The sequence below is a fragment of the Symphalangus syndactylus genome, chromosome 14 (genome assembly GCF_028878055.3).
Source record: "Symphalangus syndactylus isolate Jambi chromosome 14, NHGRI_mSymSyn1-v2.1_pri, whole genome shotgun sequence".
In the NCBI taxonomy this organism is placed as follows: domain Eukaryota; kingdom Metazoa; phylum Chordata; class Mammalia; order Primates; family Hylobatidae; genus Symphalangus; species Symphalangus syndactylus.
Window position 1 is genome coordinate 115,919,626 of NC_072436.2, and position 18,901 is coordinate 115,938,526.

An 18,901-nucleotide genomic window follows, 5' to 3' on the forward strand; every position below is an offset into this window, starting at 1 on the left:
GAGTGAGAAGGGGGTGCCGGGACCCAGGAGGCCGTAGGGACTTCCTGGTCCTACCCGGTGTAACCCTGGGGCTACGCCTGATCCGAGCAACTGGATGGCCGTCCCTTTTATGGACCCAAACATTACGCCAGCCCAGCGCGGGCGGTGGGTGTCAGGAGCGAGGCCTGGAGGGCAGTGGGCGTCCCAGGGACTGGGCGGGTGAGGCCCCGCGCGGCGACTCAGATCCAGGCCGCCGCCCACGCCCGGGGGGCCACCGCAGAGGACCCTGTGCGCCTGCGCAGTGAGCGGCGGGGCGGGTCGGCGGCGCGCACGCAGCACGAGGGGAGGAGCCCCGGAGCCCGGGCACCCCTGACGGGCTGCAGTGGGGAGGGGGAGGAGCCTCGAGGCCGGTTTGGAATTTTTGGCGCGAGCAGCTCCGCGCGCGTTCACGGGCCGTTCCCCCTCAGGGGAGTCCTCCGCCCGGGCGTCCGGAACAGTCGACGGCAGACTCCGGCCCGCTGAGCCACCCGAGGGCTCCCGTGGCCTCCGCGGACCCGGAATCTGGGCCCTCGCGGACCCGCGCCCCGCCCAGCCGCCCCAGGTGAGCCCAGACCCCGCCGTGAGGGGCCTCGGCGTGGCCGCCTCGCCGCTCCCCTCCGCCTCGCCCGGTCGGCGTTACCCCTGCCCCTCAGGCCTCCCCGGCGGCCCGCCCCCGCGAGCCCCTGCCTCACGTCCTCCCCAATTCCTGGTTCCCTTGCCCCGAGCCCCTTCCTAGCGGCGGCCCCGCCCTACTCGCCCCTCCTGGAGACCCCGCCGGCTGTCCATCAACCCCGCGCCACCGCCCTCCCCGTGACAGTCCTTCCCCCGTGACAGCCCCTCTCCCAGTGACAGGCTCTACCCCGGTGACAGCCCCTCCCCCGAACAGCCCCTCCCCCGGGACAGCCTCTCTTCTTCTGCAACAGCCCCTCTTCCCTGGTGAGAGCCCCTTCCCGTGACAGCCCGCCCACTACTCTGTTCGCCAGGGTTTCCCCACACCCACGGAGTGAACTCAGCCGCGGCCCTGCCTGGGAGGAACTTACAGTCTACCGGGAAAGGTGGCCCGCAGATGTGTCGGGCCTCGTGAGAGGGGGAGGCGAGACGGCCCGATCGCCCAGGGCCCCGGAAGCTGCGGAGGTCACCCCCTCCTGGCCTTAGCTCAGGGACACCCTGGATTCACGTGGGAGCCCCTGCTCCTGCCTCCCCCACCCCACCACTGAGGCTGCTGGGCCAGGACAGTCATGCTAGAACGTAAGTCGTAGGGACGGTGGGAGAACTGGGTTAAGATGCACAGGCCGAGGTCCCTGAGTGTGCTACGGCTGGGCCTGGAGGCTGTGCTTGTTACCAGTGACCTCGAAGATGCCAACACCCTGGCTCCTGACTTGGAGAAACCCTGGGCTGGGACTGCGAGGTAATTAGAGTCAGAGGAAGCGTCTGGGCAAGATGGAGGGCAGCCTGCCAGCTAGGTCCAGGTAGCATCCCTCGCCTCACCCCTCTACTCCCTCAGGTACTGGGGACTGCTCTTTTTAATTTTTTATTTATTATTATATATATTTTTTTGAGACGGAGTTTTGCCCTTGTTGCCCAGTTGGAGTGCAATGACACAATCTCGGCTCACCGCAACCTCCACCTCCTGGGTTCAAGCAATTCTCCTGCCTCAGCCTCCCAAGTAGCTGGGACTACAGGCATGCACCAGCAGCCCAGCTAATTTTTGTATTTTTAATAGAGATGGGGTTTCACCATGTTGGCCAGGCTGGTCTCGAACTCTTGACCTCAGGTAGTCCACCCACCTTGCCTCCCAAAGTGCTGAGATTACAGGCGTGAGCCACCTCACCCAGCCTGCTTTGAAGTCTTTGTTAAATCTGACATCTGGAGGCTGGATGCAGTGGCTCACCCCTGTAATCCCAGCACTTTGGGAGGTTGAAGTGGGCAGGTTACTCGAGTCCAGGAGTTTGAGACCAGTCTGGGCAATATGGTGAAACCCCGTCTCTACATTATATACAAATATTAGTCAGGCATGATTGTGCAAGCCTGTAATCCCAGCTACTCTGGAGGCAAAAGTGGGAGGATACCTTGAGCCTGAGAGACAGAGGTTGCAGTAAGCTGAGATCCTACCACGGCACTCCAGCCGGGGTGATACAGTGTGACCCTGTCTCAAGGGAAAAAAAAAAGTGACATTTGGGCAGTTTCTGTTGCCTGTTTTGTTTTTTCATGTGTATGGGTCATACTTTCTTGTGTCTGTATATCTTGTAGTTTTTTGGTGAAAACTGGACATTTTTGGTAATATGTTGTAGTAACTGTGCATACTGGTTCTCCACCCTCCTCCAGGGTCTGTGATTGTTTATTTGTTGGTGGCTGGCTGGACTATTGTATTGTTGTAGCCTATGTCCCCTGCACTGTAAGGCTTCTTCTCTTTTTTTTTTTTTTTTTTTTTTTTTGAGACGGAGTCTCGCTCTGTCGCCCAGGCTGGAGTGGAGTGCAGTGGCGCAATCTCGGCTCACTGCAAGCTCCACCTCCTGGGTTCAGGCCATTCTCCTGCCTCAGCCTCTCTGAGTAGCTGGGACTACAGGCGCCCGCCACCACGCCCGGCTAATTTTTTGTATTTTTAGTAGAGATGGGGTTTCACTGTGGTCTCGATCTCCTGACCTCGTGATCCGCCCGCCTTGGCCTCCCAAAGTGCTGGGATTACAAGCGTGAGCCACTGCGCCTGTACTTGTAAGGCCTCTCATGTCACTCCCCTGAGGATGCAGCCTTGGGCATGTGCACAGCCACCCTGGGACAAGTGTAGTTTTAGGAGGGCCCACTCTAATATTTTCCCCCCAATCACACCCAACTATTAGGCTCCACCAGTGACCGATTTGTTGCTCTATTTGTTTTATTTTTGTTTGTTTTGTTTTTTTTTTTTGGAGACAGAGTCTCATTCTTGTTGCCCAGGCTGGAGTGCAGTGGCGTGATCTCGGCTCACCGCAACCTCCTCCTCCCGGGTTCAAGCAATTCGCAATTCTTTGCCTCAGCCTCCCGAGTAGCTGGAATTACAGGCACCTGCCACCACGCCCAGCTAATTTTGTTTTTTTTGTATTTTTTAGTAGAGACAGGGTTTCACCATCGTGGCCAGGCTTGAATTCCTGACCTCGTGATCTGCCTGCCTCGGCCTCCCAAAGTGCTGGGATTACAGGCATCAGCCACCACACCCGGCCGCTCTATTGTTTTTTATAATACTTTGGTGCACCAGCCTCACCAACATGGTGAAACCACATCTCTACTAAAAATATAAAAATTTTTCTAGAGTGTTGGCACATGCCTGTAATCCCAGCTACTCAGGAGGCTGAGGCAAGAGAATTGAACCTGGGAGTCAGAGGCTGCAGTGAGCTGAGATCATACCACTGCACTCCAGCCTGGGCAACAGAGTGACACCCTGTCTCAAAAACAAACAAACAAACAATATCTTGGGGCATAAAGTGTTCCACGGTCCGATCCAATTAAATTTTTTTTTTTTTTTTTTTTGAGATGGAGTCTCGTTCTGTTGCCTAGGCTAGAGTGCAGTGGCACGATCTCGGCTCACTGTAATCTCTTCCTCCCAGGTTCAAGCAATTCCCCTGCCTCAGCCTCCGGAGTAGCTGGGACTACAGGCACGCACCACCACGCCCAGCTAATTTTTGTATTTTTAGTAGAGATGGGGTTTCACCATGTTGGCCAGGCTGGTCTCGAACTCCTCACCTCAGGTGATCTACTCACCTCAGCCTCTTAAAATGCTGGGATTACAGGCATGAGCCACTGTGCCTGGCCAGATCCAATTAATCTTGAGCTCCTTTGACAGGGTGGCTTTTGAGGTCAGTGAGGTTTGTTCTGACTGCAGGCAGGCTCTTCCTAGCTAGCTCTTTCCCCACTTCTCTGTGGTAAACTAGCTGGCGTGTGGTTCAGCTGATTGCCCTAATGCGGGTACCAGTCTCTTCTTTTTTTTTTTTTTTGAATATATATATATGTTTTTATCATACTTTAAGTTTTAGGGTGCATGTGCACAATGTGCAGGTTTGTTACATGTGTATACATGTGCCATGTTGGTGTGCTGCACCCATTAACTCGTCATTTAGCATTAGGTGTATCTCCTCATGCTATCCCTCCCCGCTCCCCCCACCAGTCTCTTAACGGCTCACCACCAAAACTTCCACTGATTTTGACAGCCCCTTTAAACTTGAACTTCCCTACGCACTGTTTCAAATCAAGCCAATTTTCAGGGGGTTGGTGGGTGGGGAGAGCTCTATGTATGACCTACGTCTACCCCTAGGCTAAATCTCTGTCTGAGCTGTGCTGTGGAACTGGGGGCAGGACAGTGGGGCACCTGAGTGCTGCTGTTGCTTTAGGAGCAGGTCGCTGGGTCAGGCAGGAGCCTCTGGCCTCCTTGGTTGCCCTCTCCCTGTGTGGAACCTCCTTCCTACAAATGAGCTGGGGCTCCATGTTCCCAGCCTGCTGGGCCTCAGATATAGCCTCTATTCTGTGCTTGGGGGCAGGTGGAAGAAAGGAGCCCCTGGCCTGTCTGCCACACTCAGCTGGAATTTAGCCTCTGCCATGTGGAGCTGGGAGGGTTGAGAAGTGCTGAGAACCTGGCCCTCCTGGGCAAACACCCTAACCGTTGACGGGGCGCTGGGGGAGAGGGAGCCCTTCTTCTTGGCCATACCTGACCCCAGTGCTAGGCGGGGGGAGAGGGGTGCTGGAGGTGGGAGGGCAGGAGTGTCATGGCTCAGGTGCCAACAGGCTTGCCATTATTCCCAGGCCTTGGCAGGTTTTCTTGTGTAAACCTTTGTTTGCTGTGTGCCCTGGGCACCATGCCCAGAGGCTTTCAGTGCTTGCTTTTGAATAATCGTCACCAGTTGTGCTGTTTCACTGGGGCAGGGGTCCACGGAGCTGCACACACTGCCATTCTGGAAGTGGACACCGCTAACTGGGTTTTGGCACGACAGTTACGAAAAAGAAAGGCACTTGAGGGATTCCGGGTTTTCACTTTGGAATTGGAGATAAGGGATCGTGGGCCCGTGTAGTCTGGGAAGAGGTTGTGTAGTTTAAGGTCAAAGAGCTGGCCGTGATGAGGGCAGGGATGCAGGCGCAGCCCGTCTGACTCCAAACCGCCTTAGTCTTAACCTCTCTACCCGACTGCAAGACCCTCATGAACACGGGCCCCATGGTTTTCCTCTTATGTTTCTATCATCTCTAAAATACCACAGCCTGGTGGGCAGGTGAGTATGAATTTGTCCTCTGCCTTTTCTTGGTAGGTGCTTATTGCTCCCATGGCCGTTTAAAGTAGAGTAAGTGTGTGGTATAGACATAGCTCTCTTCTGTGGCCTCTTTGGGACCACAGGGCCAGGTGGTATCAGAGTGGACACGCTGCCGTGTACTCAGCCTCTGTCTCTGCCCCCAGGGCCTCCTGTGCTGGCCATGCCCGTGCCTACGGAGGGCACCCCGCCACCTCTGAGTGACACCCCCATCCCAGTCCCGGCCTACTTCCACCACGCAGAACCTGGATTCTCCCTCAAGAGGCCCAGGGGGCTCAGCCGGAGCCTCCCACCTCCGCCCCCTGCCAAGGGCAGCATCCCCATCAGCCGCCTCTTCCCTCCTCGGACCCCAGGCTGGCACCAGCTGCAGCCCCGGCGGGTGTCATTCCGGAGTGAGGCCTCAAAGACTCTGCAGAGCCCTGGGTATGACCCAAGCCGGCCAGAGTCCTTCTTCCAGCAGAGCTTCCAGAGGCTCAGCCGCCTGGGCCATGGCTCCTACGGAGAGGTCTTCAAGGTGAGTGAGGGGACGGCTTCCAGGCCCATCTGGGGGGTCTCCTTTGTGTCTCTGCAACTCCCTTGGCAGGACAGGGTCCTGGGCAGCCTGATCCCCTTCCGTTCCCTACAGCCTGTCCCTGCTGGGCTCACAGGCCCCCTCCACATTTGACTTGGCTACTCCCATCACCCCCAATGCAGGCCTCTCCAGGGGTTGCTCTGTGCATACTGGCCCCTTGTCCAGAGCCTGGCACGCCCTGCAGCAGCCCCTGTGCCATCTCCTCCTGCCCTGGCGCCAGCTGTGCAGGGTCCTTGGCGAGTCGGCCCAGCCTCTGGCACTGGCCCTGAGTGCAGTGCCTGGCCAGCCCTCCCCAGGCTGGCAGGCTTTGAGGTACCCCCTGCCTGCCACCTTGTTTTTCTTAAACACAGTTTCCAGTCATTTATATTTTCTTTTAAAGAGTGGTTTTCCCTTGTATGAGTCCTATATGAAGACAATTTTGTTAAAAAGTACAAACAACATTGGCCCTCAGGTCCGCTTTCTCACAGGGGAGCCCACTTTTCACACCACAGCCCAGGCTGCCTGTGTTGCTCTGCAGCTGCTTTTTCCACCTCGTGACACATCTGAGAGGTCCCCTGGGGTCAGTGCATGTCGGCCCTGGCTCCTCCATCGCTGGGTCTCCACAGACCCAGCCCCAGGGATGGAGGTTTGTCTGGTTTTGCTATTGCCCTGGGCAGGGGTCTGAGACAGATGCCAGCTACACCACTGTGCCCCGTGTGTGAGCCCTTAATGGGGTCTGCCAGGTTGTCCCCCTATGTGATTGCGCCACTTGTGGCTCACCCTCACTCTGTGCATGGGTACCACCTCCCTTCCAGGTGCGCTCCAAGGAGGACGGCCGGCTCTATGCGGTAAAGCGTTCCATGTCACCATTCCGGGGCCCCAAGGACCGGGCTCGCAAGCTGGCCGAGGTGGGCAGCCACGAGAAGGTGGGGCAGCACCCATGCTGCGTGAGGCTAGAGCAGGCCTGGGAGGAGGGCGGCATCCTGTACCTGCAGACGGAGCTGTGCGGGCCCAACCTGCAGCAACACTGTGAGGCCTGGGGCGCCAGCCTGCCTGAGGCCCAGGTCTGGGGCTACCTGCGGGACACGCTGCTTGCCCTGGCCCACCTGCACGGCCAGGGCCTGGTGCACCTTGATGTCAAGCCTGCCAACATCTTCCTGGGGCCCCGGGGCCGCTGCAAGCTGGGTGACTTCGGACTGCTGGTGGAGCTGGGTACAGCAGGAGCTGGTGAGGTCCAGGAGGGAGACCCCCGCTACATGGCCCCCGAGCTGCTGCAGGGCTCCTATGGGACAGCAGCGGATGTGTTCAGGTGGGGACCAGGGCATGCCGGGTGTTTGGCAGGCTGTGGGAGGCCCTTCCTGGGACGGAAGCTCCATTCCCCAGGAGGGAAGCTCCACCCTAGCCCAGGACACCCGGCCTCAGGGCCACAAGGCTGAGACGCCATCCCTGCCCTCCAGTGGAGGGGGTCTCTGGTCAGGCTGCCTGTGAGCCTCGAACCCTCCAGAGCCACTTTGTGTAACTTGCCTCCTCACAGCTCCACAGGAGAAACAATTGTCACTCCATTTACAGCCAGGTTAAGGGCCTTGCCGGAGCCCGCTGCTAGCAGGTGGCACAGCTGAGACTGGCCCTAGGCACTGGGTTCCAGGGTCCACACTGGTAACCACTGTCCTGATCATCAGGATAGTAATACCTGCCAGCAGTAACTGTGGTGCCTGTCCATCAGGGCACTGGGAGGACTCACCACTGTGGCATGTGGGCTCCCTGGGCACAGAGCCCATATTCCATGATGTCCCCATCCTGCCCAAGGTTCATGATCAGGCCTGTTGGGGCCTCCCTTCCCCCTGCTTCCGCCCCTCCCTGACTGATGAAGACAGCAGCCCTCTCCCACCCACCTCCAAGAGGCAGCCCGGGACTGGGTCTGTGTCCCAGGGCCAACCCTGCCCCCTTCTGTCTCCATCCTGTCCCTGCCAGTCTGGGCCTCACCATCCTGGAAGTGGCATGCAACATGGAGCTGCCCCACGGTGGGGAGGGCTGGCAGCAGCTGCGCCAGGGCTACCTGCCCCCTGAGTTCACTGCCGGTGAGTGGGTGAGGGCGGGTGGGGGTGCTGCCACGGGCTCCTGAGGAGATAGTGGCTGGCCTTGGAGGCACTGCTGGGCTTGGTGCAGTCGGTGTTCTGGGACCCCGATGTGGCCCTTCCTCATGGGCAGGTCTGTCTTCCGAGCTGCGTTCTGTCCTTGTCATGATGCTGGAGCCGGACCCCAAGCTGCGGGCCACGGCCGAGGCCCTGCTGGCACTGCCTGTGTTGAGGCAGCCTCGGGCTTGGGGTGTGTTGTGGTGCATGGCAGCGGAAGCCCTGAGCCGAGGGTGGGCCCTGTGGCAGGTAAGCTCCCAACAGTGGCAGCTGCCTGCTCTGCTCCCTAGCCCCAGAGGTCAGCCCGCCCACATCCTGAGCTCCTCTCCCCAACAGGCCCTGCTTGCCCTGCTCTGCTGGCTCTGGCATGGGCTGGCTCACCCCACCAGCTGGCTACAGCCCCTGGGCCCGCCAGCCACCCCGCCTGGCTCACCACCCTGCAGTTTGCTCCTGGACAGCAGCCTCTCCAGCAACTGGGATGATGACAGCCTAGGGTGGGTTCGAGTGCATGGTATCGGGGGCTGGGGGGAAGGTGGGGGATATCACTGGGGCTCCATGGAGATTTGTGGTGAATGGGGACCACTCCCACAAACCTGGCCCCCATCACATCCTGGGGAAGGGAACCAAGACTGGTGGGGTGCGGCCTGGCCAGGCTCAATGCAGCTGGGCATGTGTACTGGCCGTTCAGGGCATGGCTTCACACTTAGGGCACCAGCACCCCAGGGAGTGGCTGGCCACACAGCCCCGACCCCAGTGGAGGCTGCCAGTGCCCAGGGATAAAACATTGTCCCTTCTCTGGGAAGAGAAAGCCTCTGGAGTCTGGGGAGCCCTGCCCTGGGAACAAGTCCTTGGTCCCTGGGGCCAGGTGTCTGAGTGAGAGGCTGTAATTAGGAAACCACACGCTCAGGGCAGACAGCTTTTGGGGACTCCGCTGTTAGCCCCTTCCTTACAAACACGTCACCTCATCCCTCGGGGGCACTTGATAGCAGACAAGAAGTTCCAGAAAGGCTTACATTTACTAAAAGTTTACTTCAAATCCGCCTCAGTCAAAGTCCATGTGTTCTGAAAAGGACAGAGGGGGCCTTGGAGCGCAGCCAGATGGAAGGACTTTGAAGGCTGTCCAAGTGCTGCTTTCAGAGTGCACCAAGTTTTTATTGTCCCTGACCGTGGCTCCCTGCCTGTTTGTCAGCGGAGCCTGGAGCCTGCCTAGGGACAGAGCTGGTTTCATCCGGCACTCAGCCCTGGACACCCTCCTTGTCTCGCCCGCCCTCCTGCAGGCCCTCACTCTCCCCTGAGGCTGTCCTGGCCCGGACTGTGGGGAGCACCTCCACCCCCCGGAGCAGGTGCACACCCAGGTAAGCAGGTCCAGGGGCTGGGGTGGGCAGGGCTGGCTTTTGGATCCTGAGTGTCACTACTCTCTCCTCCCTCCTCCCAGGGATGCCCTGGACCTAAGTGACATCGACTCAGAGCCTCCTCGGGGCTCCTTCCCCTCCTTTGAGCCTCGGAACCTCCTCAGCCTGTTTGAGGACACCCTAGACCCAACCTGAGCCCCAGGCTCTGCCTCTGCACTTTTAACCTTTTATCCTGTGTCTCTCCCGTTGCCCTTGAAAGCTGGGGCCCCTCAAGAACTCCCATGGTCTTCTCTGCCTGGCCATGTCTAATAAAAAGTATTTGAACCTTGGGAGCACCCAAGCTTGCTCATGTGGCAACATGGCCCTTCCTGTCCCTTTATTGATGTCATCCAGGGTCTTAAGCCCCTGAGGCTGAGCCCTGCTGCAGAACCCAGCGCTCCTGGCCTTGGGCCAGCAGCTGAAGCCCCATGCTGTGTGGAGCAAAGAGGTTTCCTGAGCAGGCACATCCCTGGTGGGCACCCGGAGCTGTTGGAGTATGGCACTCAAGGTGGAGGGCAGGCACGGCCCAGGGGTCCCAGGATCCGAGGCCAGTGAGCTCCCGGCGCCAGTTTCCTGGAAGCAGCAGCTGCAGCCCTTGTGCCTATGGCCAGCTGGTACAAGAAGGGTCCATGGCCCCTTGGTCCTTTTGCCCTGAATGCCTTACTCCATAGTCTCTGGGCAGAGGGAGCCAGGGTGGGCAAGCTTGTGGCTGCTGGGAGGGCTGGTATGCAGGGCAGAAAGATGGAGATCAGGAAGCCTGGGCCCAAGGGACTGGCCAGAGGCCTGGTGGGAGGAACAGGATAGGGTGAGGGCTCTGGGCTGGTGGCCTGGCAGGACTTGAACTCTCAGAGCAAGACATGACCCCAGAGTCCCTCTGGTCCAACCCCACAGGTCACAGAGGGTAAAGAGGTCCCAAGAGGGAAAGGTTTCCTTCCAGCTGACACACTAAGACAGGAGCTTGGAGGAAAAAGGCAGGGAAGGAAGTTGGAGCGCCACGGTATGGGTGGGAGAGGTCAGTCCACAGGGAAGAACGGGTGAACAGGGCTCCTGCTGAGACGTCTCGTGAGCTGGAAGCATCCAGGGAGCCAGCCCCTTGCAGACGAGTTGGGAGGAACACCTGGTGTTGCTAACTCTAGGAGGCTGCTGTGGGCAGGCTGGCATGGCAGCTCAGTCCCGGGGACAGGCGTGGTGGGCAGCCCAGAGCAGGTCAGGCACGACGCCGGCGTGCAGCTGCAGGATGGAGCCCACGCTCAGCAGGTGCATGATCTGGTGGGAGTTGCCCCAGTAGTCGAAGCGGCCGGGTCCCCAGCGCTCAGGCAGGCGGGCTACGTTTACCAGTCCCCCAAGCAGCGCCAGTGCGTCCATGCGCAGGTAGCAGGGCAGGGAGCCTGGAGCTCCTGAACCCAGACCCACTCCCCGGGCCCCGAATACTAGTAGGCGGGCAGCAGCCTGCCAACCAAATGCCCGGAGCCGAGCACTGGTGGAGGGGGCGGTGAGAGCGCGCCAGCCGGCCACACCCGACAACACAGTGTAGCCCACCAGGGCAGCCGGGCGCAGCCAGGGCCTGCAGGCCAGGGTGCAGTGGATGATGGGCAGGGCCCCTGCACAAGAGGAGAGAACAGGAGAGGGCACATCAGTGTGAGGGTCCACCCGCCCTTCCCTACCCATGGCTTGTATGCGTGCCCCATGCCTCCCCCGCCAGTGGCTCCAGTTCCCATCCCTTGGGCCCTGACTCACCAAGGGTGTTGACGAGGCAGACCCCACACATGTCCAGGGCGAGGAGCCGGGCGTACACAGCGCTGCCCCCTTGGTGGCACATAAAGAGGTGATAGAGCACGGAGCCTGCGGGGGGTGCAAGGCAGGCCACGCAGTGTGTGCCTCCCAGCCAGCCATCCTTGCCCAGCTGACCCCAGGGCATGGTCATTGGCACCAGCACCAGGAAGCCCAGCAGGGCCAGCCCTAGGGAGGGAGACAGTCATCTACCAGATAGCTTCAGTCGCGTCCTGAAGGGGACCACGGTCCAGACACAACACAGCACAGAGCAAGACAGGTCCAGGTAACGCTGTCATCCAGCTGGCGGCCTGGCCTTGGCCAGAGGCAGGCCGTGGGCAAAAGGCTCTTGGCACTGGTTACTTATCATGGCTCAGGATGGTCTGGGAAGCAGAGACCATGATCCCCACTTTGCAGGTGAGGAAACAGACTTGGAGGGGCTCAGTGACCGGCCCCGGGTGAGCCCAGCAGGTAAGCAATGGCAGAGGACAGGCCTGCGCCATCCCACTCCCACACTGCTCTCCCCACACAAGCAGGTTACAGGAGAAGCCTAAGGCAGCGAAACCTCAAGCTGAGTTGTGAAGAGGACACATGAGCAGTGATGCCAGCCCGGGGCCACTTGGCTTGCTCTTCCCAACCCAAGTCCTCCCCTCTCCATAAGTGTCCAGGCAAATGGAGGCACTGGGCCTTTTTATCTTCTATAAAGGGGTGAGGCCAGGCGGGGGAAGACAAGTCCAGAATGAAGGGAAGGGGGCTTCGAGGGGCTTGTCCCATCTCCCCAGACCTCTCCCTGGGGAGTTTGATTCCAGCCTAGCCCTTTCTGGGAAGTCTCCACCCCTCCCTGCCGGCCTCTAGCACTGGCCTCCCAAGGGCCAAACGGGGCTCCGAAGGCTGCCCACCCTCGTGGGATGTGGCCTGGCAAAAGCTAGAGAAAGGCACCCAGGCTGGGCCCGGCCGCTCAGGGCCCCTTGCCCGCCTGGGGCAGCTCAAGGACGGGCAGGGCTGTGTCAGCAGAGCTCCGCGGGGCGCGGAGGAGGGGCCGGGCGCCTGTTGGGGGAAGAAGGAGCCGCCACCAGGCGGAGCCCCAAGACAGAGCGGCTTGGGGCGGGGGCGTCAGGACGGCGGCGCTGGGAGGCTCCTCCAGGGCCCTCCTCACCACAGTCAACACCATCTCTCGGCTGGGTGCTGGCAGGAGAGGGTTCCCAGGGCGTTGGGATTACAGAGGCCGGACACCAAGCTCCCTAACCCTGGGGCTCAGAGGGATTAAGCAGGCTCAGACCCCACTCTGCTCCCCTCTCCTGACCCGGCCCCCACCCGCCGGGAAAGCGGAAGCTGGCAGCGCGGCCCGGGACAATGGCAGCTTTGTCACCGCGGCTACTGGCCGTGCCAGGGCCGGGGCAGCCCAGGACTTGTGCGCTGGGGCCCTCCTCGGCCTCAGTGCCCCCGGCCCAACGTGGGCAGGGCGGCAGCGGGTGTGGGAAGCGCGTTGCAGGACGCGGCTCACCGTGCGTGTAGATGTTGCCCAGTTCGTTGTGCAGGTAGAAGAGGCTGCGCAGGCAGCCCGAGCCGCTGCTGGCGGGCCGGTACCCGGTCAGCACGAACTTATTGAACTGCAGGTGCGGCGGCGAGCTGGCCCAGTCCAGCAGGCGCGGCCCGGCCAGGAACGCCATGGTCCGCACCGCGCGGGCAGCCCGTGCTCCTCCTGTCCCCGAGCCTCCTCCTCAGTGGGGCCGCAGCGCGGGAAGGCCCATCACTGCCCGGCGCCCACCCGCCGCCTTGCGCTCGATCGGCGCACGCGCTGGCTAGGGGGTCCCAGCCCGCGCCCCTCCCGCGCTGCGCACGCGCGAGTCCGACGCCCCCGCGCCGGGGCGGAGGCTGGGGACGCACCGGACGCCTGAGCGCACTGCGGTCGGCTCCGCCGAGGCAGACGCGCCGCAGGGACAGCTCGCGGCGGCGGCGGCGGCGGTGGCCGGTAGTCTTTCTGCAGCCGGAGGACGGGCGCGGCCGGACGCGGGAGGGGACGCCAGGCTCCGCCCAGGCTCCTAGTCCCCGCCGGCCGGCCAGCGTTTCGCGCGCTGGGCTCCTGACGTCGGCGCAGCGAGAGCCAATGGGCGCTGCCGGCGGGGAGGCTCCGCCCCGAGGCCGCCCAGGCCTCGCCTCCTAGCATAGTGTTCGCGATCCCAGCCTCATTTGCATGGGGTGGCTGTGGGCTTGCGACCCAACGTTCTGGGTCCTGCGGGCTCCGCTAGAGTGACCCTGGCACCTCGCGTCCCTGAGAACTGTGCATCCAGGCTTTCCGCGTGACACCCAGGTCTCCGCACCTTTGGGCACCCACCCTCGAGGGCACAGTCCTGCCACCTAGCCCTACCCTGCAGACTGGGCTCTGTCCAAGGTGCTGCCGGACGGGTCCGGCCTAGATTCGGTACGCCCCCGCTCCAAAGTGATCTTTCCGCCAGCTGGACTTGGGAGTGCAGCAAGGCGCTCCACGGTACCCAGGCCTCTGAAGGCGTGCCTCACGCGCCCGCAGCCCTCGGGAGAGGCCCTGCCCTTCGCGCCAGGCTTCTTGGAGCGTGGGCTCGGCCCAACTCGCTCCTAGTTATCGCCCACAAGATGCACCCTTGCGGGGCCCTGCCCAGGACAGACAGGAAATAGATTGGAGGCCAGGGGAGGAAAGTCGACCTCCGCCCCATCCACCCTGAGCAGGGACCGGGAAGGCACCCCTTCTTCAGCACAATGCGGCCCACGATTCTCCTCCCTTTCAACTCCCGCCTTCTACAGGACTCCACCTACCCACCCGTCTGTGTTCTCGGTCCTTCTCTGCATTCCAGGCAGCTCCACCAAAGTCTGCATGCAACGCCCTTCATTTGCATGGACACACGCAACTCTCGGCGCCTGTATGGTCATTAACATGCTCCTCCCACTACGGGAGAACTTTCGAGGCCCGTACCAAAGTAGATCCTTTATTCAAAATCTGTGGGTGTGTTTTTGACCGTTTTTGTTGACCTGTGACCTCTCACTGAGGACGGCAGTCCAGGACCACCCCCAGAGTGGTTCAAAGACCTCTAAAACCAGAGTCCACCCCCACATAAAGGTCCATGGAGAGGGCCTGGACCATCTGGACCCCCAAGGTCAGGCCAAGTCCCAGATAATAGCACCAGATGTTTCCCGTCCGACTTCTGGTCTCCCCAAGACGACCAGAGGCCGAGCTCCCCTAAACAGGCGCAAGGCCGAGGTAGGGCGCAGCAGGTGTCTATCTCGCTGGTGGCGAGTCCAGCGGACCCTCGGGGCCCAGAGTCAGAGAGCGGAGATGAGCGAGCGCAGGGAGCTCTGGCTGGAGGCACTCAGAGGCCGGTAGCCCGCGGCAGAACCCTCAGCCTGGGGGTTCCCCGGGGAGCAGGGCAAGGCCACCCCTCGGGGCTGTCGGTACCACACAGCCCAGCTTCTCCTGGGGCCCCTGGAAGGCCCCAGCGCCGGGGGCCCTTTTCCCGGAGCCAGCAGACAGCTCCTAGAGAGGGAGCAGACATCAGCCTAGCCCGTCCAATCCCGCTGCAGCTTCCTGCTCTACCTGCGATCCCGCGCGCGATCCTGTGCATGGACCCAAAGCCTCGCTCCCTTAAGAACCCAGGAGTTCCTTCCTAGCTCTGTTCCCTTCTGGGGCTCCAGCTCCCCACCACGGGTCCGCCCTCAGGCCCTGCCCCAGCGCCCCGCACCGTCGGCGCAGCGGACGCAGCAGCCCCAGGAGCAGCAGCAGCAGCACCGAGACAGCCGTCACCGTCGAGAAGACCCGGGCTGCGGGCACACGGCTGCGGTGAGGATGGGCGCGAGGGGGCGGCTCCCTGACTCACTCCCGTCCCGCGCGCCCGCCTCACCCCCCATCGCGGCCGGCGGAGCCCCAGGCCTGGGGCTGCAGCTCACGTTGGCCCCGTCGAGGGGCGCCGCGGGGGTCTGGGCCGAGCCCTGGGGGGCCTCTGGGTCCTCAGCGGCGTCCTGCAGCCCTGCGGAGAGGGGCGTGAGGCGGGGTGGGGATAGCGGGGTGGGAACAGCGGGCACGGCGCGCCGAGCTGGGACTCACCGCGGTAGGTGAGCGCGAAGCCTTGCGCGTGGCCGCGCGCGTCGCTTCGGAAGGTGAGCAGCAGCGCGGCAGTGCCCAGGCGCAGCGGCCCCGGCGGCGGTGGGCGGGCGCCATCGAAGGCGCGGAGCAGGCTGCCGGAAGCCGCGTCGCGCAGCTCCAGCCGGTCGCGCGGGTCGGCCAGCTCGAAGAGGCGGAAGGTGAGCTCCAGCGCGGCGCCTGGCGGGCCCAGGGCCCAGCTGCAGTTCCGGTCCGGCCCATACTCGTCCGGGAAGTCGGGGGAGTAGATGACGCCCTGAGGCGCCGTCCAGTTCCCCTGGCAGGAACCCACGGACACTGCGGGCGGGGCCGGCAGTCAGGACCCTGAGGCCCACGACACGGCGGCTCCCCTGCCCGGCCAGGCCCCACCTCGAGGCCCGCCCAGGCTCCTGGTCCCCGCCCACTCCTCACCTTCATAGACGCCCAGCCGCCCATCGCCGCCACACAGCTGTCCAGGGTGGCCGAAACAGATCTGGTCACAGTCGGTGGCGGGGGCCAGGCGTCCCCGGGCCAGGTCGCTTTCAGAGCCACAGAAGCAGGCGTAACCGGCCTCCACGCCCGCCAGCTGGGAGCACAGACTGGGTGACCCCAGCGCAGGGGCTGGTGTAGGGGTGAAGTGGTGGGGGCCTGGGGTGGGGGTAGGAATCGGGCTGGAGGTTCAGAAACCGGTGTCTGGGTTTGGCAACCAAGTGTCGGGAGTTGAGTGGGGTCTTTAGGTCCAGGTTAGGGGTCACTGGTCTGGGCCCGTGAGCAGTACCTGGTACCCCTTCATGCGGCAGAAGCGTAGGCACACCTGGACCGTGAGCTTCGTGGAGGTGCCGCTGGGGCCGCTGAGGGCTGGGGGTGCCCCTGAGTCCACAAAGCATCCCAGGTAGCCTGGCACTGAGGGGGCAGAGTCAGACTTCCGTGACTCCAAAAACAACCCTCCTCCCAGATGCAGCAGCGTTCCCACCTCTGTCCAGCCGCGCTACTCACTGTGACAGGTGGGGATATCGCAATAGCGCCAGTAGATGCCCTCCTCTGTCTCAGCCACGTAGCACCACGGCTGCACGTCACCGTCTGGGTTACTGCGGGTGGAAGGGAGGTGGGGGGGTCCCACCACCCCAAGAATAGCAAACCCAGGCCGGGCCCCGCAGCCTGTGCTGAAAGTGGCCTTCAAGGCTCTGTGCCTGTGAGTGGCTGTGCTCCCTGCTGTCAACCCACAAATTCCAGTTTTGTCTACGCAGAGCTCTGCCTGATGAAGGAACTGGACGTCGACTTTCGAGTGGACAGCGGGAAGTCATTAAAGGGGACTTGAGAGCTGTTTTTAGGCTTCAGCTGTTGCTAGACTTGACTCCATATATGAGGACTTTCAGGCCATCTGTAGCCTGCACCCCCACCCGGCATGGGCCTCAGCCACTTCCGTCCCTCAAACCCCACATTTTTTTTTTTTTTTTTGAAATGTAGTCTCGCTCTGTCACCCAGGCTAGAGTGCAGTGGGGCGATTTCTGCTCACTGCAAGCTCCGCCTCCCGGGTTCAAGCCATTCTCCTGCCTCGGCCTCCTGAGTAGCTGGGATTACAGGCGCCCGCCACCATGCCCCGCTAATTTTTTGTATTTTTAGTAGAAATGGGGTTTCACCTTGGTAGCCAGGCTGGTCTCGAACTCCTGACCTCAGATGATCTGCCCGCCTTGGCCTCCCAAAGTGCTGGGATTACAGGCTGAGCCACCGCGCCTGGCCCCCAACCCCACTTAAAAGCACAAGTGAGCTCCTGAGCTTTGCGGCTCTCCTCCCGCTGGGTGCATCCTGCCTCAGACCGTAGCTGTGGCTCTGAACCCCAAAATAAGTTGTATGACAAGAGCCCCACTCTGACCAGGCCCCGCCCATTCGGGCCCCGCTCTGACCAGGCCCCCCCCATACGGGTCCTTTGAGTGCCCAGGTCCGTTTCTCTCCTAGCCCTGAACTGAGGCTCTGCAGAAATTGCGCACCTGAGGAGGACCCCTTTTGCGCCAGGGTTCCGCGCGCCCCGCCCTGCCCCGCCCCTCGTTCTGGCCCCGCCCCCAGGTTCTCCAGGCGGCTGGGCTGCCAGTCCACCGCAGACCTCCACCCCGCCCGCACAGAGGCCCCGCCTCGGGCCATCCGTGCAATGGTGAGCCCAGCCTCGCCCCCAGCGCAGGCCCCGCCCCTCACCGGCAGAAGTTGTGCGCGCCCAGCCCCCAGCGGCCCTGGGGGTCGCTGGCGCTGCTGTAGCTGTGTTGCTGCGTCTGGTCCCAGAAGAGGCACGGGCGGCCCGCCCCGCGCGGGCCAGTGCGGTTCTGGTGGCCGCGGTAGTCAGCCCCATTCACCTGGAAGCATTCGGACAGGCCTGCACGGCAAAGGCGGGGCCTGGGGAGGTCCGGACCCACGCCGGGCATCCTCGCGCCCCTATGCCACCTCCCGCCTGGGACCCCAGCCAGCGACCCCGCACCCGCCCCTGCGGGAGCCCTCGGGCTGCTCAGCTGCTCCGGCCACCTGCTCTGTCCCCCTCCCCAGCCTTGGGGGCCTGGCCCTGGGGGCGGAGGCCGAGGAGGGGGTAGTGAACACGGCCCAGCAGCCGCGCCCGGACTTACCTGGACTGTGCAGGCTCCCAGCCGAGGCCCCACGCGGCTGCAGCAGCGAGAGGAAGAGGAGAAAGAGGAAGCCCTGCAGGGCTTGTGTCCCCATCGCTCTCAACCAAGGATAGGTCACCCTCTCCCGGACACGGTCCGAGCTGCCCCCGGGGTCGCTTCGGGGTCTCCCAGGAGACCTAGGGGGCGTTGTCCTCTGACAGTCTGCTGTCGTCCGACTCTGAGCCGCGCTTTCCGTCTGGGGTGGGTAAATCTGTCCTGGGAGTCTTTGCCTCCCAGGGCCTCTGCCCCTGGAGGCGTCTCTCTGTCCCTGACCCTACCCGGGTCTCTCTGGGGGGAATCTGGCCGGGGGCGTTCTCAGTCTCTGTCTCAGCGAGCTCTGGGCGGTGCCTCAGCCTCTACACCCGCCCCCTCCCACTGCGCCTAGCTCTCGGCGTCTCCCTCGCCCAGGTCTCCAACGCGCTGACTCCTGCCCCCCTCGCATCCCTCCGTGGGTCCCTCCCCCTGGGTCTCTCCCTCCTCCCATGGGAGGCCAGGAAGCCCCGCCCAGCACTGGAGCGGAGGCAGCAGGTCCAGACACCTCCCACGCCCGCTCCCCCGACCCCGGGCGTCCGGCGCCTCCCGGCCCCCTCTCCCTCGGGTCGGTGCCGGTTCAAGTGGGAAGGTGTGGAGGGGGACAGGCGGGGCAAGCGGATGGAAGGCCCTTAAAATGGGAGATACAGAACCCCCTCCCGTGGCCGCACGCGCCCCAGGACACCCGGAATGTCCGAGTTACAAGCGCTCTCCTCCCAGTGCACGCACGCCCTCGCACTCTCTCCCATTCATTGCCAGGCGCTCACGCGCACACTTTCTTCGGATCCGCACGCCCCTCCCGCCCCTGGTCCAGATGCCGCTGGCCTGACGGAGGAAGCGCCACTCCCTGCCCCCGCGCCCACGAGACAGGCGGGAGTCGTGGACGCTCAGTCCGGGACAGGCAGGGGCAGCTGGTGTCTGGGGAGAAAGGCAGCTGCGCCCCAGGTCCCAGTCTGTCCCCTCCCCCTCCCCTCCCCCTCCCCCGCTCTTCCCTGGGACCCCCAGCCCAGA

The 18,901-nt window shown here is 62.5% G+C and overlaps 3 protein-coding genes across 13 annotated transcripts; 1 reads left to right on the forward strand and 2 right to left on the reverse strand.

Annotated features, from left to right (window-relative positions):
• The first annotated feature begins 362 nt into the window (after positions 1-362).
• On the forward strand, positions 363-9,673 carry PKMYT1 (protein kinase, membrane associated tyrosine/threonine 1). Of its 4 annotated transcripts, none has more exons than XM_055241686.2 (9): positions 363-580; positions 1,002-1,098; positions 5,429-5,796; positions 6,648-7,141; positions 7,804-7,910; positions 8,041-8,213; positions 8,301-8,458; positions 9,242-9,319; positions 9,400-9,673. In XM_055241686.2, exons 3-9 carry the CDS (start codon positions 5,446-5,448, stop codon positions 9,509-9,511), a joined length of 1,473 nt encoding a protein of 490 aa, XP_055097661.1. In that variant the 5' UTR covers positions 363-580; positions 1,002-1,098; positions 5,429-5,445; the 3' UTR covers positions 9,512-9,673. The 4 variants fall into 4 exon arrangements, with proteins under 4 accessions (XP_055097661.1, XP_055097662.1, XP_063473016.1 ...); XM_055241687.2 differs by having other exon boundaries at positions 1,002-1,073; XM_055241684.2 differs by having other exon boundaries at positions 365-580; positions 1,002-1,266.
• On the reverse strand, positions 8,974-14,414 carry PAQR4 (progestin and adipoQ receptor family member 4). 5 transcript variants are annotated; one of them, XM_055241698.2, is made up of 4 exons: positions 12,630-13,888; positions 11,093-11,314; positions 10,787-10,956; positions 8,974-10,585 (listed from the first exon to the last, which is right to left on the reverse strand). In XM_055241698.2, exons 1-4 carry the CDS (start codon positions 12,793-12,795, stop codon positions 10,523-10,525), a joined length of 621 nt encoding a protein of 206 aa, XP_055097673.1. In that variant the 5' UTR covers positions 12,796-13,888; the 3' UTR covers positions 8,974-10,522. The 5 variants fall into 5 exon arrangements, with proteins under 5 accessions (XP_055097673.1, XP_055097671.1, XP_063473017.1 ...); XM_055241696.2 differs by lacking the exon at positions 12,630-13,888 and adding an exon at positions 13,920-14,414 and having other exon boundaries at positions 8,974-10,956; XM_063616947.1 differs by lacking the exon at positions 12,630-13,888 and adding an exon at positions 13,916-14,013 and having other exon boundaries at positions 8,974-10,956.
• On the reverse strand, positions 14,065-18,289 carry KREMEN2 (kringle containing transmembrane protein 2). Of its 4 annotated transcripts, none has more exons than XM_055241691.2 (9): positions 17,822-18,289; positions 17,403-17,577; positions 16,209-16,300; positions 15,991-16,115; positions 15,645-15,681; positions 15,198-15,530; positions 14,995-15,120; positions 14,836-14,914; positions 14,065-14,630 (listed from the first exon to the last, which is right to left on the reverse strand). In XM_055241691.2, the coding sequence occupies exons 1-9, from the start codon at positions 17,913-17,915 to the stop codon at positions 14,420-14,422; spliced, it is 1,272 nt and encodes a 423-aa protein (XP_055097666.1). In that variant the 5' UTR covers positions 17,916-18,289; the 3' UTR covers positions 14,065-14,419. The 4 variants fall into 4 exon arrangements, with proteins under 4 accessions (XP_055097666.1, XP_055097665.1, XP_055097668.1 ...); XM_055241690.2 differs by having other exon boundaries at positions 15,645-15,798; positions 17,822-18,288; XM_055241693.2 differs by lacking the exon at positions 14,836-14,914 and having other exon boundaries at positions 15,645-15,798; positions 17,822-18,280.
• Between the last annotated feature and the right edge of the window lie 612 nt (positions 18,290-18,901).